This window comes from Manihot esculenta, chromosome 9, assembly GCF_001659605.2.
Source record: "Manihot esculenta cultivar AM560-2 chromosome 9, M.esculenta_v8, whole genome shotgun sequence".
Classification (NCBI taxonomy): Eukaryota; Viridiplantae; Streptophyta; class Magnoliopsida; order Malpighiales; family Euphorbiaceae; genus Manihot; species Manihot esculenta.
The window spans coordinates 31883032-31903977 of record NC_035169.2 but is presented as its reverse complement, the minus strand read 5'-3'; the positions used below and the strand labels follow the sequence as shown (position 1 = coordinate 31903977).

At 24.5% G+C, this 20946-nt stretch overlaps 1 protein-coding gene across 1 annotated transcript; it reads left to right on the top strand.

The window, feature by feature from the left end:
• The first annotated feature begins 14211 nt into the window (after positions 1–14211).
• LOC110621879 (CBL-interacting serine/threonine-protein kinase 14) lies at positions 14212–16314 on the top strand. The gene is made up of 2 exons (XM_043960497.1): positions 14212–15789; positions 15864–16314. The coding sequence occupies exon 1, from the start codon at positions 14480–14482 to the stop codon at positions 15767–15769; it is 1290 nt and encodes a 429-aa protein (XP_043816432.1). The 5' UTR covers positions 14212–14479; the 3' UTR covers positions 15770–15789; positions 15864–16314.
• Positions 16315–20946: the final 4632 nt, after the last annotated feature.

Genomic DNA, 20946 nt, shown 5'->3' with positions numbered 1-20946 from the left:
GCAGCTGTGAAGCTGGTGATATATAGTGTTAATTTTGAAGTTGAATAATCAAATTAGAAATTGGTTTAAAAATGCTTTGTTAAGATTTTTCAACGATTAATGATAAAGTCTGCGATGAGTAATTGTTCTTATAGGAATTGACTTTGTATATAAAGGAATGCTGAAATAGGCATATGCCATTTTGCTTTAATCTGTGGAAGTGGTCTAATGGATTATGGAATTTTCCGTGTTACACGCAATATCACGCAGGTGGTTGCGACTTTATTTCATCTTAATACACTTTAGGATCCGTTTGTGTTTATCTATAACCTGTATTACTTACTTATTTTACACAAAATTCAGCCTTAATTTTTCAAATAATTTTTAAATTAAATACCTTTAATAAACTAAATTATTTTGGTCTTGGTAATTCTATTTTATTCGCAGTTGTAAAGTCAACACAATAGTAAGATAAACACGAAGTTTCTATCGACGTAGTTAATTTTGATGGATAAGAAAGAAGCCAACAGAGACAACATACAAGCAAAGGTGGGTTTTAGTTTTAGGTATGGTTAGTTTTTCGGTGAATTAAATAATAAATATAATCGTAATTATAAAGATTAAATAATATAAATATTTAAATATGTTAATTATTTATTTAAAAGAATTAAAGAATTTAATTTTATAAAATATAAAATATTTCAATTGAATTATTTTGAAATAAAAGTAAATTAGTAATTTTTTCAAAATATAAATAGATAGAATATTCATAAAAATTAAATTATTTAAATATGATTTATATTAGTAATATCTAAATTAGTTCCGAATTGATTAAAAATTAATTTAAATTAATCGAATCTATTTCAAATCTAATTATTATTATTTAAATAAAATTTGAATCCGTTTAATCTTATATATTTTAATTAATAATTTATATAAAATTATTTTTCATTAATAATATTTGTTAAAAAATTTAATATTTTTAAAAAATATTTAAATTTTAATTTTAAATAAAAATATATAAAAAATTATAAAATTATTATAAAATATAATTTTTATATTAAATTAATTATTTATATAAATAGTTTGAAATAGGTCTACACATAAAATTCAAATTTGATCTGAATTCACTAATATTATTTTTTAAATTTGAATTCATTTCAAATTCAATTATAACATATCAAAATCGTCTCTGTACAAAAATATCTAATCCGTTCTCAGAACATAACCAGAATCAAAAGTGAGCGTTTGGGATAAGATTAGTCGCACCCACTCCAAAAATGGGGAGGGGCAACATCAACCATACCTGCCCTAAGTACAAAGGGAATATGTTCCTCCCTTGATTAGCTATTCACCACCTATTCTACCAACCATGCATCCCTCCAAACATAAAGCTAAAGATTCTTAATTAATCTCCTTAATTATTATTAATTAATTAATGTAATTATAGGTTTGGCGACCAATATTGTATTATTTTCTTAATAATATAATGGTGAGATATGGCTTTTTCTCATTTTGTAAAATTTTTAATGATGAAATCTATTATAATAATATGCAATGAGATCTTTTTATTATTATTTTATTTTCGTGATAAGAAGCTATCATTTTAGCGAAATTATTTCTCTTTCTCTTAAAGAAAAAAAAAATTTTTTCTAAAATAAGAGCTTTAAATTCAATGGAGTTCTATACTTGAGAGACAAAACTCGCATATACGTATTTAATACAAACGCAATTTTATATAAATATGGATTTAATAACCATCAAATTAAATATTTATATTAAAATATACACATAATTAATCAAGTTTATAAATTTCACAATTCTAAATATAATTTTAATTTATATATTCTTAAAAATTTTCACTTACTCCCTCCTTTAAGAAGAATTTATATTTTCACGTATTTGGAAAAAATATTTAAATGAAATAAAGTTTATAAATATTTTCATGTTATACCAAATATTCATACTTAACTCTTTATAATTTTAAATAAATTACTCCTTTTTCATATTTTTTATTCACTTTATAAAAGATAAATTTTTTTAATTATATTATTTTAATGATATTAAATATTAAAAAATTATTTAAATATTAATTTAAAAAAATTATTTTTCATGTATACATATATATACATATAAATATATAAAGATGTGTCGTATTTAATTTAATTCGAAAAATTAATATAATTGAATTAATTTAAAAATTCAGTGCAATTTTTTATTTTTTATTTAAATTTTACTTTAAAAAATTTTTATTTGGTTTAATTTTTATTAAAAAAATTAATAAAATCAAATTAATTAATAATAATAAAATATATTTTTTATAATATAGAGAAATTAGAATATAAGTGACTTTAATTAAATTTTAAAATATTAAAAAATAAATTTTAAAAAATAAAAAACAAATTAAAATTTTAATTCATCAAATCAAAATCAAATTGATTCGATTCAAATTTATTTTTATTTAAATTTTAATTAATTTAATTTTATTTTATTCTAAATTAAAATGTTCGAATAATCACTCTAAACAAAAAAAAAAAATCTTATTACTTTTTCTATCGTACAATTTTGAGACAAAACTTATCTACTTAACAAAATTTTGAGTGAATTTAGTTGGAAATACGTCATAAGGAACTTCCATATAAATTATAGTTTATATATCCACATGATGCATTGAATGTAAAAATTATTATTTCTTAATTTGTTAATATATTGAATTTTAGTTTCTTAAATTTCTATTATTTCTTAATCTTTGCATTGAATGTTAAAATGATGTGTCCCTATCCTAAACTCAATCCATGAAAGGCAATGTTAACCCTTTTCCAAATCATTGTTATAATTAGGTTTTCTAAAGATCCCTTACCTAAAACAATTTTCTATTTTTAAATAAATGAAAATTAATATAAATAATCAATTAATATATAAAAAGAATGAAATGTCTTTATATTAATATTTCAGCTTTTTACCGTTAAATTAAAGTACGGCTTCAGAATTATCAAAATTTAAAAAAATAACAATTTTAAAAAATTATTATTTAATTTTATAGAAAAATTTACTAATTACTCCTTTCATTAATTTTAATCTTTAAATATTATAAAAAAAATAAAATATTTTTATATGAAGAAACTAATTAGAAGTTTTTTTTATAAAATTTAAAAATTAATTAATGAATTTTTTTAAAATATAAAAATTAAATAGTAAATTAATTAATGATTGAAATTAATAAAAAGAATTATCACAAATCAAATTAATCTGACCAACCGCTAGATCAACCCCATCCTAATGTGTCTAGGTGGTATATGGGGTCTAAAATTGGTCAAACAAATGAACTCTTTTCGATACCTTTATAAAAATTATTTTCTAAAAAATTAAAAGGACTCTTTAATTATTTTTCATATCAGCTTTTCTTTATATACCAAAAAAAAAAAAAACTTTCTGTCGCCTGACATGAATAACAAAAATATTTATTATTATAAAAGTTTTTTCAAAATATATATTCTAATAAATAAAATTACTATTGATATAGTAATTTACACTACTAATATTTTTTAAGAGTAATAAAATTTAACCATAAAGCTTATAAGAAGCGGTTAGTTCAGTTGTGTAGGTAAAAATTTGCTATTGTTATATCAATTCTCTCTATATATATATATATAATAATCGAGTATAACTAGTCAATAACATAAAGAAAAAGAATATTTTGCTGCTTTGTAAAGAGGCAGAAGGAGAAATTTTTGGTGAGAATTTGGATATCATTTGGTAATTAATTTACATTTTTGTTTTGATTCAGCAAAATTCATTTTGTTCTGCATAATAAATTAATTCTTCATATTTTACGCTTTTAGGCAATTTCTTTTTCACGTTTTAGGCCAGCCTTTAGTAGCCCCCCTTTTTAGCCTATTTCTTGAATACTTTGGGCCTCACTGCCTTATTGTAATTTGCTTTGCTGCAGTCTTGCAGCTATGATTATGCAATTTTATTGGGCCAATTTGTAGATGGGGCTTTCTCTAGCTAATGAACTTGACCACCAATTCACTTGGGCCCCTCTCTATATCATTGGGCCTTTTTCAGATACCCAATAACCTATAACTGCAATGCCAATGCCTCCATCAAACACCTACTATGAGCCTTAATTAAAGATAAAAATTACATAAGTTTTTTTCTTTTCTCTTTGATTTGATATTTTATATTTCTGAAAATAACCAAATTTAATAATCAAAACAGGGTTAAATTCTTGATACAATTCTAATAAAAGATAATTAATCACAATGATTATATAATTATTTATATATCATGAAGTTTTATTATATATGAAAATTTTAATTCCTGAATTTTCTGTGGTTCACAATTTATTCATACTTCTCTGTGCTTTGGTTAGGCGGTTTGGGTAGTTTATCTGTTTGTTATATTTGGATGGTGTAATTTTATTTGCTTTGTTTTGGTTTTAGCTAACACCCAATCCAGACTTAATATATTTTTTAATAAAATAATAATATTTTTATAATTTAAAATATCAAAAAATTAATATTTTAATTAACATAAAATTTTTTAAAATACATAAAATAGTAAAACGATTTTTCAAATTCTAAAAAGGAAATTTTATTATAAAATATATTTTATTGTTAAATAATATACTTATTTATTAAAAATAATATTTTATTAAATTATAACTTACTTAACTATTAGTAAAAGTATACAATTTAATTGAAATTATTTAATCTTAAAGAGATTTAATTGAATTTATTTTCTAAAAATTAGCTTTAAAAATAGCAAATTCTTGTGTAAATGCACCTAAGCTCAACTAGGTTTTAATTTTCATTTTTAACTGTTATGATATAGCCCCTAAAATTTAATAAATTTTTTATAATTTTATTCTTACCATTTTAATGAATAATAATTTATTACTTAAAATTTGATTTAGTTAATAAAATAATCATATTATTATAATTTATTATTAAAATATAATACTTTAATTCTTTTAATTTCATTTTTATAATAATTTGGTGCCTTCAATTTTTAAATAATTTAATTATTATAATTTTTATATTTGTAACAATTTAATTTATTTTATTTAAGTTAACTAATAATAAATTTAATAAAATAATTATTTCATTAAACAAATTTATTACTTTAATTATTTAATATTAAAAAATTAAAATTAGATTATAAATTTTATTAGATTTTAATTTTTTTTATATATAGAAGAGACAACGGTTTAAACAGTGATAATCCGGTTAAATCCCAGTTTACTATATGCATTACCTTTTCAATTAAATTTGTCTTGTGGGAACAAAAGGTGTAGTAATTGGATGTTTGATATGGGTTTTCTGACGCTTGGGCCCCGCTTTATTTCATGGGGCCTTCTTCAGATACCCAATAAGCCGATGTTTAAAGATAAAACTCATACCCACAAAACATTTTCTTTTATTTATTTTTTTCTTTAATTTGATATTTTCTATTACTGAAAAGTGACTAAATCTAATCATCAAAACAAAGTTTGCTTCCTTACAAATTGTTTGATCAATAAATTTAGGTCCATTATATAAAAAATTCAAATATTTATATTAATTCAATTTATATTTAAAACTTTAAATTTTAAATAGTAAAAATAATTTTTTTCAATTTATCTGAGAATTAAATTGAATTTAATAAATTATAATATAGTTATAAAAATTTTATATCAATAAAATATAAAATATTTAATTTAAATTTTATATTGAAAGTATTTATCATATGTAATATTAAATATATTATATTAATAGATAAATTTTTATTATATATTTAAATATTTTATTAAATATTTATATTCAATATTATCAATTATGTAATATAAAAAATTATATTTCATATAAATAATATTAAATAAAATAAAATAAAATATTATATGTTCTAACTTATAAAGTCATTCCCTTAATTGATTTTATAAAATTTATATTTCTTACTAAGAGTTATTTTAGCTATTCAATATTTTTTATCTCTATTTTATTTATTTATATAATAAATATATATCTATAATATGTATAAATTTATTGAGATATTAAATAAAATTATAATTCATATTAATAATGTTATATATTTTATTATATTTAAATTTTATTAATATATATAAATAAAAATAAGAAATAAATCATTTAATTGATATTATTAAAATAAAATTAAATATATATTTTAATGACTCTTTTATTAATCAAATAAAATTTTAAGAAGTACATTATAATTTATTATTAATATTTTCAGATTTAATTTATTTATTTTAATTATAATTATAATTATAATAAATTAAAAAATAATAATTTTATCCTCTAAAATTTAAATTTTAAAATATAAATATTAAACCGTTAAAATTTTTCATCCAATTGGCAGTAAATTTAAAACCTAGATCTATCTATATAATAAAAGTAGAGAAATGATATAATCAAGAAAAAGAAAAAGAGAGAAATGATGGCTAATCAATAACACACAGAGCCAACTAGATCCTGACTTGTTATTCTCAAGGGGCAGATTCTGAATCGAATTTGCAGTTTCCTATCTTCCCATTTGGTGAGCCATTGTCTCTTCGAGAACATAAAACAATTATGTGAATTTTTTATAAAAAAATTGTTATGGACAAATATGAATGCACTACAGTAACAGAAAAAAAAATTTATGTTATATGATAGTAATTTAATGCAAATAAAAATCATAAGTTAATAATTCTTAATTTAATTATTATAAAATAATAATTATCCAATAATATTTTTCATGAGATAATAGCCGATCAATACTTTTTTTAAAATAATACAAGTTTTGTTTATTTATTAAATTTTAATAAATTTATTATATATTTATTTTATTATTTTGTAATTAAAAATATTTAATTTTTAAATAATAAAATATAACCATAAAATAATGCTATCTAATAACGATTTAATTAACTAACACATTATTATAAAGATTTCATCTGAGAAAATATCAATACATCATAATATTCAGTATATCACTAAAATTTATTCTCTTTTGAAATTTTATTTACAAGCATAAACTATTTTATTTTTTAATTTTTATAAATTAAATAATAACAGTTCAATTTTATTTTTAGTTTAATAAATTAATTAATTTTTTTTAATTAGCATTTATAAAAATAATTTTTAAATTATGTTTTACTCAATGTATTAAGTAAATAATAAAAACAATATTATTGATATTTGTTGGTATTAAGTTAAACTATACACACAGCTAATATTAAATTTTCATTTCAATTAAATTGACATAATGATTTTAATAGTGACTGATAAATAATAATTTATTTATAAAATACTAGTATAATATTTTATATTATTATATATGCAACGTCAGATGGTCTTTGAAGCTTATATTATACTATATAGTCTAGAATGGAAGATATTTTCGCTATTCTAAAAAAAAAAAAAAAATTTTGCTAGCAATATAAGAATAACCATGGATCTTTCTTAGCCTATCATATACTACGAGCTTTTGTAATTTTTCATTTATTTAATTTGTGTATGGCTGATCAGTTGGCTAAGTGTTTTTTTTATTATTAGAATCAGGTGTTTTATCTGCAATTTTTTGAGAGACATTTGTATAATTTCACTGCTGCTTTTTTCGACTTATAATCCACCTTTGCACATCAAAAAAAAAATATTTAATTTACACATACACCACTTTTTATAAAATTATAATATTTTGAAAGATTTATTTAAATATCTATTTTTTGTTAATATATTAAGTTAATTTATAAATATATTTTACAAACAAAATATACTGCCACCTAGGAAATACTGTTTACTTCAAAAAATAAATCTTTTAAGACTATTAAAATTATTTTAGGCTTATAACTAATTAAATTCATTTTTATAAAACGTATTATATTTTATTTCCAAGAACAATTAGTAATTCTTGCACTACACCAATAATCTTCAAGTCTTTAACTTAAGGGTTTTGCTTAGTCAATAGTTTATGCTTTTTTCTTTTTTGCACTCAACCAATTTAATTAGCAGATCAATTTCCTGACCACAGTTTAAAATTTGTACTCAACAAATTAAATGCATTGATTTGGACGAACGCAATCAATATTTTTTATTTATTTTTCTTTTTTAATTATATCCTCAGAAAATTGAGAATGGTCCCAATAAGAAAGCAACATGGGAAAGGGAGCATGGAAATCTCGACCACATGGTCCTGACATATCTATACTTGGATTATTAATTAATTAAGGAAACTAAAAGGGACCACACCAATGAACCATGCCTGATTCTTGTTTTACATTTAATTTCTCTCTCTCTCTCTCTCTCTCTCTCTCTCTCTCTCTCTCTCTCTCTCTCTCTCTCTCTCTCTCTCTTCATATGAATATGATGCTATTGTTATGTAGTCACCACAATTTCCTAATAATATTTATTTTATTTTTTTATGCAATTAATTCTTCAATTTTACACAAATGAAATTGAATTCGTTTATTAATGGACAAATTTAAAAAAGAAAAACTTCTATTTTACATTGAATTATACATAAACTAAAGCATGCGTTGTTTTGCAAAAAAATAATTTACATGTATAACTTATTTTTTTATTATTTATTGTAAATATTATAAAATAATTTTTTATTATAAATATAATAATTACACATATAATAAATTTTTTTTTTTAGAAAAAGAAAAGCTTGATCCATGGATGGAGCCGGCGTTTTTAGAGAAACCAGGAAGGATGACGATAACATCATGGAAGCACCGAATATAATTAAACTAGAAGATCCTCCATACGCTCAACTCAATGATAATGTGTCAAAAACCACCCCTATTTTTCTATTTCGTCATCATTTTTTATTTTTATTTTTTTTTAAAGCTAAAAATGCAAACGACTATAATTTTTGTTTACTTTTTAATTTATTATTTAATTATAAATTAAACTTTAGTTTCAATTTTTTAACTTTAAATAATAAATATTATTATTAAATTAATTTAAATTTAAAATTTTCTTAATTAAATTAGATTTAATAGTTTTTCATCTATTTTAATTTTTAATTAATTTGTAAACTAATATCAATAGTCACAATTTTTTTTCTTTAAAATATAATAAAAATTACTCAATTTATATATAAAATATTGATATAATAAAATTAATGAAAATTTTATTTTTATTATAAACTCTATGTCGAGGGTTCTATTAAAATAGTAAATTTTATTCAAATTAATTATATAAAATTCTATTATGAGAGATATAAATTATTCGCATTGAACTATATAAATTAAAGTATCATGCATTTAATTTACTCTATCTAAACATATATTATTTTTAATAAAAATTAAATTTATTACTCAACCGTACAATTTATAATTAAAAGAATATACGTGTAGATTGAAGTATAAATATTAATTAAACAAAAAAATTTATTTTGCTCTTTTAAAAATAATATAAAAAAATATAATCATAAAAACCTTGAAATTTAATATCAATTGAATAAAAAAAGAGTAATAAAATTCTGATATAAAGTATTATAAATCCTCTTTGTATTATAAATGCTTAGTGATAACACTATAAAACAATCTATTTAAATAAATGGCCATGTGTTGAAGTTAAAATATGCCACATAATATATTCTAAAGAAACATTAGTCTGCTATATATATATATATATATATCTTCTTGCCTTCTCCTTCCAATCCGTGGTGCATTCTCGGTGTTTTGTGTTTTTTTAGCAGATTTAAATTACTTTAATGAAGAAAGAGTGATATGTTGATATGCTTTTTTTACTTTCTACTGCTTGGTTTGATTTATTTACCTTTATGTATGTAGATTTCTCTTTGCTAGTTAGACATCACGAGGTCAGCTATTAAACTCAAAGGAATTGTGTCGCATTTTGTTGGGCTAAAAAAAGAGATCATTTCCAACATTCTAAGGAATGCCTGAGCAGTTGTCGCCCATCTAGCTTTTAAAAGGTTGTTGGGCTCTATATTTCTTATTTTTTGATCCTACGAGTTTTTGATAATCAAAGAAAACTTAAAACCTATGTCTTTTTTCTGTTTTAGCTCGATAGATGAGTGTAGTTAGCAATGTTTGCTAGTAGTAGCTTGTGGGGTTAAGGGTGCGATTGAGTTCTACAAATACATTACCTCCTCTCCTTACCAATTTGAGTTTGATTTGAGCATCTATGTTGCTCTGCCTTTTTATGTCATTCACCTTTGGCTTACCGTTGCCCATAGAACAGCTCCTCCTTGACCTTGCTAGGCCGGGTATAAATATAGCTTATATTTTGTTTGGCAATATCTAAGCTAATTAATATTTGAAAGCTTTTAAGACTGTTATTTTGGATTGTCTTTTCCTTTGTGTCTTTTAATTTTTTCTTGCTTATAAGTTTAAGGTTTTGTATATCTCGCACTTCATGTTGTTTAAGTTCAATGAAGGGCGATAGAAGCCGTTTAATAGATTAACCTTGATCCATGTGATGAATGGTTGTAGAGCACACTACTACCAAGGGCGGAGGGAGGGTACGGCAAGGGGTACGTGCCGTACCGGCGACCGAAAAATGTTTTGAAGGGGGAGGAAGGTGCCGCAGCGGCGCAACCGGTGGTGCCGCAGCAGTGTAGTTGCAGTGCCCTACCAAAAGGAAGCTCTTGGTTCCGCCACTACTACCACCCCATTGGCAATGACTGGTCTAATAATATTTTCCTTAACCAAAATCATTGGGTGCATATATGTTTTATGCTTGTGTTTGATGTTTTCTTCCAATAACAAGATTGTCGAGCTTTCTTTTTAATTTCTTTGGCACTTAATTGAGTTATCCTATAGTCTATTAGAGCTACTATAAAAGGAGTTTCTCAGTGCCAATAAACAGTTTTATAGAAGGTGGAGTAGCGAGATCTCTCTAAAACTTTGGATGGTCATTTAGATCAGGGGTGCATTCGGATCTTTAGAACTTTTACAGCTTGTATAATTTTTTATTTTTTATTTTTTATACTTTGAATGTTTTTTAAACTTAAAGTTATAATAGACGAGTAACCCATTTTATTAATAAAAGATTTTTATCTTGATAAAAAAAATCTTTTACTTTAATTTATAATAATATTATTATATGTAATGTTATACATATATATAATTGATTGCATCATATGCTATATTAATGTCTAAATATATTAAGTTAGCATTATTTATATATTAAGATCACGTGCAAGATGATTTCAAACAATTATTATTAAAACTTAATTGTGTTGTAATATATAACAGTCAAACAATATTTCAATTCAAAAAAAAAACTTTAAGGCTTCTGATAAGGTTTTTCTTTTCAATTCTGCGGCGGTAATAATAATAATAATGAGTGAAAAGACAAGAAGCATAATTTGGGCTTAGATATGATGAGATCACGTTCACAGAGACAATGTACATGATTCATGAATATTCATTTTCAAAGGAAAATAATAGAAAAGAAAATGATGCAAGCTTGAACAGTACATGTACGCGATCCAATTGCCATTTGTTGCCAGATTCTCTTAACCTATTCTTACTGTAACCACCGCCTCCTACCCTCACTCCTTATTCTCACTCTCTCTCTCTCTCTCCATCAACTGTTACATTCGGCGTTTAGCCGTTAAAGCTTGCAGCTACAGGACTTTAGAAGAGGCCATTATGCGGTGGCCACCGCAAGATCTATTCATATTGTTATCTATTATTTTTTTTTATAGAATTAATTAAATATTAAAATTAATTTTATTAATTAAATTGAACTAAATATGATTGATTAATTCAATTCACTTTATTTTTTTTATTTTAAACTTTTTTGGATTATGATTGATAAATCATATACAACCTTTATATTTGATAATAAATATACTTTCTCGCTATTTTTTATTTTCCTCAAATTTATTGGTTAAATAAACTGAAAGTTTAAAAAGTTATTTTTATTTGGCAGATAAAAATAAATTTTATTTGAAAAAGTTAACTATTATAAGAATATATATATAACCATATTATTTCCTCAACATTGACATTGAATGCATAATTATTAGAATCATGCTACGAAGTAACAACACTTGTTTACCCTTATTATAAAGCCTACATAAAATTTTGTAGATATTTAAGAATTTGGTTACTTCACGAATATTTCTAATATTTGGAGTACTCAAAAGTTTAAAGAATAAAAATATTTTTTAAAAAAATTATTTATGATACAGCTATGGGATAAAAGTCCTGAATTACCCTTGATTTAGTAAGATAATAAAGTAGAAGCAGTAGACGGATTGGCTACCGCAATCATTCTGATGGTTAGTCAATAAAAGAGTTTTTGAGGATAGTTTGGTGATTCAACCCTTAATTCGACATTCACACAGTTCAGTATATATGCGGAACATTATTCATGCATTTTTCCTTAGTGTAGCATCAAGTGTTTTTTTTAAAAACAACAATTTACTTTCTAAACTTTAAAATTCTTAGTAACATAATTATTTCTACGTTATTATTTTCATGTATTTTTTTTTATGAATGAACCAAGCCTTCAACTCATTATTAATATATTTGACCTTAAAAAAACTCAATTATTAATATTATAAAAATCTAACCTATTTAGTGAAATAGAAGTAAATTTGTTTATTTGAATATTATAAGTATATAGTATTTTTTTCTAATTAGTAAATTTGTTTATTTGTTTAGAAATATCAATTATTGCAGTATTTAGTATTTTGGAAAGTTCTGTAATCTCCACATAATTATCCAGCCTTAGTTCATAGCAATTACGGAAAGTGGATGCTGGCAAATAACTAATTATCATATATATAGAGAGAGAGAGAGAGTAACGGAATGATGCTAAATTGAATTTTTTTTTCTTTTTTTGTTTTTTGAAAAAATAACCATGTTGAATATTGTTGTAGAATTATAGTATGCCAAATCTATGCTTAGGCTGATTACATGCTTTATTAAAATTAAAATTTATTAAATAAATTAAATTATAAAAATTAAATATAATTAATTATATTATCAATAATTTATTTATGAAGTCATAGAAATTTTAATTAATTATTTTATAATTTATTTATTATATTTAAGATTTATTATAAAATAATAAAATTATTCTTATTTTACTAAATGTGATTTTATCATTTTATAAAAATTTAAATATAATTAACAATAAATAAAATAATTTTTTTACTTTCTATAAATTATTAATTATATGACCAATTTTGCATTTAATAACTTTAATCTTTATAAATTGAAATATTAAATAGGTTATATTTTTAATTAAATATTCAATAACTTCAAGTATGAAGGTGTTCACATATATTAATGCATTATATTCCTTGGAATACAGTAAATGGAAATTGCTAAGCAGCTGAATTGATCAAGTACAAATGATTTATTACAAACTAAATTGTAAATTTTTCATGTATATGAATATTTAATTTTTTAATTTTCCATAAAATTTTCATCATTGTAACCTCCAAGTTAATAATGAACTTGAGCATAACAGAATAATTTCATAGGAAGAAATCCAACCTAATAGCCTAAAATTTAATTTCTTTTCGACAATTATAACCAGTTGTATCTATTTTAATTAGTTTATCAACATTAGCATTAAATTTTAAGATTAGATTTCTAAATTGGACACAACGAATAATCTTGAAATGTTTTTTCTAATATGATTACAGATTAGATTTCTAAATTGGACACAACGAATAATCTTGAAATGTTTTTTCTAATATGATTACAGATTAATTAATAGAAAAAGACTTTCACTCTCTTTAACTAAACTAATCTTTGTACTGATAAATTTTTTACACTAATTAACATTGACGTCGAAGGGGCGCGTGTGTGTATATATACTTTTAAAAAAATTAAAAACTCTTTTTTCAAACAAAAAAACTCAATTATTATTTTCTTTTTATGAAATAAAAAACTCAATTATTGAAAAAAATGAGAATGAGATGCGAAAAACATGTGAAGGATAATGATATAATAGAAGAACAATTTTACCCGGTTCCATACGCCACCGCATCGAATCCACACTCTCGATCATTGAAAAGTTAAAACTTGCCGTTCAATGATGTATGATTCCTGCCAAACACAAATAGACACGTGGATGGTAGACATTTGTCCCTTCTTGCGTCACTCTGTAAAAAAAATAATGGAAGAAAATCTGTAAATATAGCGGCTAAGTCTAAAAATAACAAAATTGCCACTACACTCAACTCCCCTCTCTCTATATGAGAAACAGACTCTTTTAAATTGACAGCACGAGCTGGACCAGATTTTGTGTGCCATCTGGAAGAAACCTCAGCCCCTCCTCTCCTAATTAGCTTAATTTTCTTCCAGCTCATCAAATTTCTCTCCGCTTTCTGTGACAAAAATACACTTTGGCTGTGACGCCGCTTCCTCACTGGATAATGTTTATATAAACAATATTTTAAATTTCAAATTTGGAAGGCTTAATCTTAACCTGCCATTCTGATTCCGTTTGGGGTTCCTGCCGATTCTCTCTGCTAACGTCAATGCAGACCGAAGGTTTTTCTGCCTGACAACTCAGATATGGCGGAGGACCCCAGCAACCCTTCACCGGCGATCGCCGAAATAACGCCGGATATTAATTTATTTGACAAATACGAGTTGGGGAAGCTGCTGGGTTGTGGAGCCTTCGCCAAGGTTTACCATGCAAGAAACGTCGTTACCGGCCAGAGCGTGGCTATTAAGGCCGTCAGCAAGCAGAAGGTCATGAAGGGAGGCTTTATTGGGCAAATTAAGAGGGAGATTTCTATCATGCGCCGATTGCACCACCCTCGCGTCGTCAAGCTGTTGGAGGTTTTGGCCACCAAAACTAAGATTTATTTCGTCATGGAGTTCGCTAAAGGTGGTGAGCTTTTTGCCAAGGTTGCAAAGGGGCGTTTCAGCGAAGATCTCAGCCGTAAGTATTTTCAGCAGCTTATCACAGCCGTGGGATATTGTCATGCCAGAGGCGTGTTTCACCGCGATTTGAAACCCGAGAATCTCCTTCTCGACGAGAATTGGGACCTCAAGGTTTCTGATTTCGGTCTCAGCGCCGTCAACGATCAGATCCAATCGGACGGTCTGCTCCATACCCTCTGCGGGACTCCAGCTTACGTTGCACCTGAGATTCTCGGCAAGAAAGGCTACGATGGTGCTAAGGCGGATGTTTGGTCATGCGGCGTCATCTTGTACGTTCTCATTGCTGGTTATTTACCGTTCAATGACACTAATCTCATGGTTATGTATCGGAAGATCTACAGAGGCCAGTTCAGATTCCCGAAATGGACGTCTCCGGATCTACGGCGTTTCCTTTCTCGGCTTCTCGATGCAAATCCCGAGACTAGGATAACCGTCGATGAGATTCTCCGGGATCCATGGTTCAAACAGGATTTCAAAGGGATAGAATTCCATTTAGAGGATTCTGATTTGAAGAGACAAGAAAACCACAAGAGCTTGAACGCTTTTGACATCATCTCCTTCTCATCAGGTTTTGATTTATCCGGCTTGTTCAATGACTGCGATATTTCGGCCTGCAATGAACGGTTTGTATCCTCCGAGTCACCGGCGAAGATAATAGACAGAATAGAAGAGATAGCCGAGGCAGAGAACGTGAAAGTGACAAAAAACAGAGATTGTGGAGCTAAACTGGAAGGAATTGACGGGACGTTTGTCATGGCCATCGAAATTTACCAATTAACTGAGCAATTGGTTGTGGTAGAGGTGAAGGGAAAGGAAATGAATGCGAAACCAGGCCAAGAAATCTGGAAAGACAAATTAAGGCCTAAGCTCGGAAGCTTGGTTTACGAGGCGGCACCTACTGCCTCCGGTGAATGATTATCGGAACGCTTGAGGGCACTTTAATGCATATATCAATATGTATATCCAATAATTTGATACCGGAGAATTGAAAAATCCAAAAAGTTGAAGAAAATTAAAATTATAAACCGGGTTCATGTATATATTTATTTTTTCCCGGGGATTAAATCAGAGCTTTTTAATGAAGCTTTGTATTGTATGTATGATTTTTCAAGCATATTTGTGAAGGATGGTACAAAATTAGCTGAAGGAAACTGCTCTCTGGTTTATGCAAAATCTGCAGGGGTACAGTTTTGGTAGGCTTTTTGTTTTTTTTCCCCTTTGATTCCTGCATGCAAATTAGCAGATTGGAAGCGAGGCTGGTGTTCTTGGCTGGTTGGGCTGCTGCATTGCTGCTGAATTGCAGTCGTGGGTGGTGTTAGTTTGGGTGGCCAGGGGGCTTTTGTTGTTTTTAATCTGTGTTTGTGTATAGGTTTACCGTGCTTTTCAGTTTTAGCAGTCTGGATTCTATTGCAAAGCTCTCCTCTATATTTCAATAAAAATTTAATTAATATTATGATAGTATTTGGTTGGATTAGTAAGTAAAATTACCTAAATCAATTGAATTCTAAATAAATTTTATACGAATTTACAGTTTAATTTAATATAACTTAACATCTAAAATTCAATTAAATTTTATATAAATTTTATTCAGTTTAAATGTGTTATTTTTCGAGAAATCACATTCTAATAAAAAATTTATGATGAATGTCGAAACTAAAAATGAGAAGTATAAATAATTAAATTTAAGAAAATGAATGAAAATAAGAAATATTCAGAGTTTTTGTTGGTTCATCACAAATATAAAATATAAACTAGTTGTATCTAATCCTTTTTAGATTTTAAACATAGTTCTATCTCTAATTCTTAGACAAATGCTTTTAAAATTTAAAAATTAAAAAAATTAAAATATATGAGACGCTGAATTTATTTAAATTAAATTATATTATTTTTAAGAAGATCTTATGAAACCTAATTCATTAATTATTTGAGTTTAATAAATTCAATTAATTTGAATAATAGTAGCAATGACGTCTTAATACAAAAACTAACTGCGATTATATTAAGTAATAAATATAAAAATAATATAAATATAAAAAATAATTGAGAAAACAATAGAAATACATAAATCTCGGCACATAAATCTTACAACCAATTATCTCACAATCAGTTGAATTAAAACTTTAATTATCATTTAATTGAAAATGAGATGCTTGTTGTATTAAAATACCTTTTCATAGTGCTAAGAGCTTTAATTTAATTTAAATACAATTAGTTAAAATTAAAGTAGAGTATATCTTGGCAGATGAGAGTTATCTTTTTATTTTTTGAATTTTGAAACTGAATTCTATTTGTTAAGTATGATTATAGGCATAACATACTCCATAACACTATTCGTTTGGAAATTAAAGTTCAAGTATGACTCTGTCTTTTATTTTTTTATGAATTTAATTGTGTTCACGTTAATTTCAGAAGTTAGAGTTCAAATTAAAATTTTCTCTTATTATTCTTCAATCCTATCAAAATAATAAAATTTAAATAAATTAACTAATTTTAAATGAAATCAAACTGTATATTTAAATATTTAGAATATTAAAATTATATAATTATATATATTATCTGGATAAATTTTTAAAAATTATTAAATTTTTGAAAAATAAAAAAATATAGACCAAATAAAAATAATTTACATTTTTAAAAATTTCAAAATTTCTAGTTGAATTACTTCCACAGCCATAATTTCTATTCGGCTTAATTTAAAAGTTAAAATTTATTTAATCTCAATTTCTATATTAGCCGTAAAAGTAAAATAATTATATATTTTGTTATGTAAAATAGTTTCCGTTTCATCCAATTAATTCAAGGGAATCTAAAGATTTACTAACATCCAAGACTTTTATTTAATATTCATGAAATAATACAAAAATAAAAAGTGTAATTATTTATTAAAATAATTCTTAATCATTTATTTTATAATCATTAATATTTTTAATTATTTATTAATTTTGAATTATTTATTTAATTAACTATTAAAATAAATAATAATCAAAAGAAATAGTTGGTTATAAGCATTTCGGTCACAAAATATTATTATGTAAATTTTGTAAAATTCATTAAAATTTGAAAGAATTGATTTTCAGTTATAACTAATTCCATAAAATTTAAAATCTAAAATTAAATTTTAATTTCTTTCCAAATCAAACACTCAAAAACTCATGAAATTCAATTGAATTTCATAAAATTTTAGGAATTAGAATTGAATTGTGATTATGATCTAACTTAAAAATATATAATTTAATTAAATTCTAAAAAATTTTAGGAATTAAAATTAAATTAAACTTATATTAGTTTGATGATTCGTGATCCAATTCTGTTACTTGAAATTAATTATGAACCCAACTGTACAGTAACTCCATTACGTAAGCAATTATACTGTTATGATTTAATTTTGTATACAAAAATTATATCGTGTTTTTGCTTTTCTGGAGCGTGACAAATTTAGTAAATTGAATAATGATAAATAAGGAATTGTGAAGTTATTAATGATTTGATAGGTAAGTGCAGGTCATTATCTGGCAATTTCTGCATATATTAAAAGAGGGAGGAAGATGGACTGCATTGATCTGACGAGCTCCATTATGAGCATTATGTATTTTCTATTTTAATTAATATAAAATCCCGCCGTTTTGTGGAATGCGAATCCCATATCGGCACGGAAGGGAATTTATATTAAATTGTTTTAAATTGAATGAAAAATCAGATTCAAAATCATTCGAGAAATCAAGTCATATCAAAAGTTGTGTTTAAATATTATTGCAGTCTGAATTATTGAAGGCCTAAATAATTATTACAATGATGAGGTAGTGGTGTCCTCTTTCCAAATTTCTCTATAGAGAAAGTTTTTCTCTAGGAAGTTTTTTCATTTGGGACCGAAGTCTCCTATTTCTTCCTACGGCAAATCAACCTATCCCTATCTCATTCGTGAATTTATTTTTAATATATTACTATATTTAAAAAAATTTAATAAGTTTATTTTTTTATTAATTTAGCTAAATAAAAATATAATGAGTTTAAATTTAATAAATTAAATTTATTGTTTTATTACATCTAATTTTACTTAAATTATAGTTAATTTAATATAATTATATTAAATTTAAATATATTTTATTGTTACTAAATGTAAATACCCTTAAATATAAATGCTATTTTCATTTTTCTTTAAATGTAAATAATGTTTTTTGATGATCTGAGGTCAAAAAATAGGGTTTATAAATGATTCTATAAGTTTGAAAAAGAAAAGCCCCTTTGGTGAGGAGGGTGTCTCTCCTTTTATCCTCCTTTTTTCGTAGCGTGTCACGACTTTTCTGTTACAGGACCATCTTTTATGCCGTATGGGTTCGTACTTACGGATAATGCAGTGACTCTCTGTGTGTCAGGCGGCCATTTAATTCTCTCCGGCGCTCGAATCGACAGGGTTGCGAAGTGACTAGATTTGTTGTCTTCTCTTCTCATGACAGGATAGGAGAGAGAAAGTCCGAACCCAGTAGAGGCCCAGTATTAGGGTCAAACGGGCAGGACCGGTCTGATTGAGAAATCTACATAGGACCCGATCTTAAAACTGAGCGGACTGGACCTGGTTCACGCGGGAGACTTAGAAGCTTTTAGGTTATAGACTGTCATCGTGGGCTTGATCTTGGTTCGGAATAGTGAAATCCAGCAGTTATCACGTTTACTTGTAAATATTACATCTTTAACTGTGAGCAGTCATTTGTGGGCTTGACCTTGGTTCGGAATAGTGAAATCCAACGGTTATCACGTTTGCTTGTAAATATTGCATCTGTAACTGTGAGGAAGGCATTTTCTTTTGCTTAGCCTCAGGCGCTTCCACCGATTTGATGGCTAATTACATCCATTATTAAAAAATAGTTTTTTAATAAAATTTTATTAACAAATTTAAATTCAGTAATAATATTAACAGGTTTATTAATGAAATTTTTATTATTATTATTAATAAATTTTAAATTTATTAATAAATTGAAAGAAAAATATTTTATTAATAAATATAAAATTTATTAATAAATTATCAATAATTGTAATTTATCAATAAATTTATTGATTATTTAAATAATTTTAAAAAATAAATATTATTTTAATTAAACAATAAATTTCACTATTAATATTATTTTTTATTAATTCAGTAAAATTTAAATTTATATTATTATTAATATAATTAATAAATTTTTAATTTATGTCTAATATTTATTAGAAATATAATAGAAAAAGAAAAAGTGTAGATTATAAAATAAAATAAGAAAATAAAATATGAGAGAAAATAGAAATAAGAGGAAAGTGAATGATATGAAAGGAGAGAAAACGATAAAAAGAAAAGAAAAATGAGAAAAAGAAAATGTTGATAAAAAAAGAAAAAAATATGAGAAAGATGTTTAATGAGAAAAGAGAAAAAAGAATAAATAATTAAAATAAATAATAGAAATAAATTATAAATGAAAAAATGATGGAAAAAAATAAAATGGGGGAAATTAATATAAATGAAAATTATGGAGGAAATGAAGAAAATGAAAGAAAAAATAAGAAAAATGATGGAAGGAAAGAAAAGGGAGAAAGTGGTGGAAAGAAAAAATATAGAGAAAAATGAGAAAAATAAGAGAAAATGAAAGAAAATGAGAAATAAAATAATGAAGAAAGAAAAAAAATAATAAAATGGTGAGATAAGAAAATTAAATTAATTACAAAAATTTTACTAATGAATTCACAATTTATTATTAAATTTTAATTTTAATTTTAAAATTTATCTATATATTTAAAGTTATTAATAAATCAATTGAAAAGTAAAAATTACAGATTTCAAAAAAGAAATACGGTTAAAGGATTTTATCCTTTAGTAATTTTTAATAAAATTTTATTACAGATTTAAGATTCGTTAGTTATTTTAATAATTTTTAAAATTTATTAATAAATTTTAAGTATATTAATAAATTTTAGTACCTATTAATTTACAAATTTATAAATTATCAATAAATTTTAAAATTTATTAGCAAAATCATTAACATGGTGTGTTCTTCATGGCATTGAATTTTTTGCAGCAATGGAGGGGGCCTGTTTTGATTCTACCAGCTGCACCAATATTGTGTCGG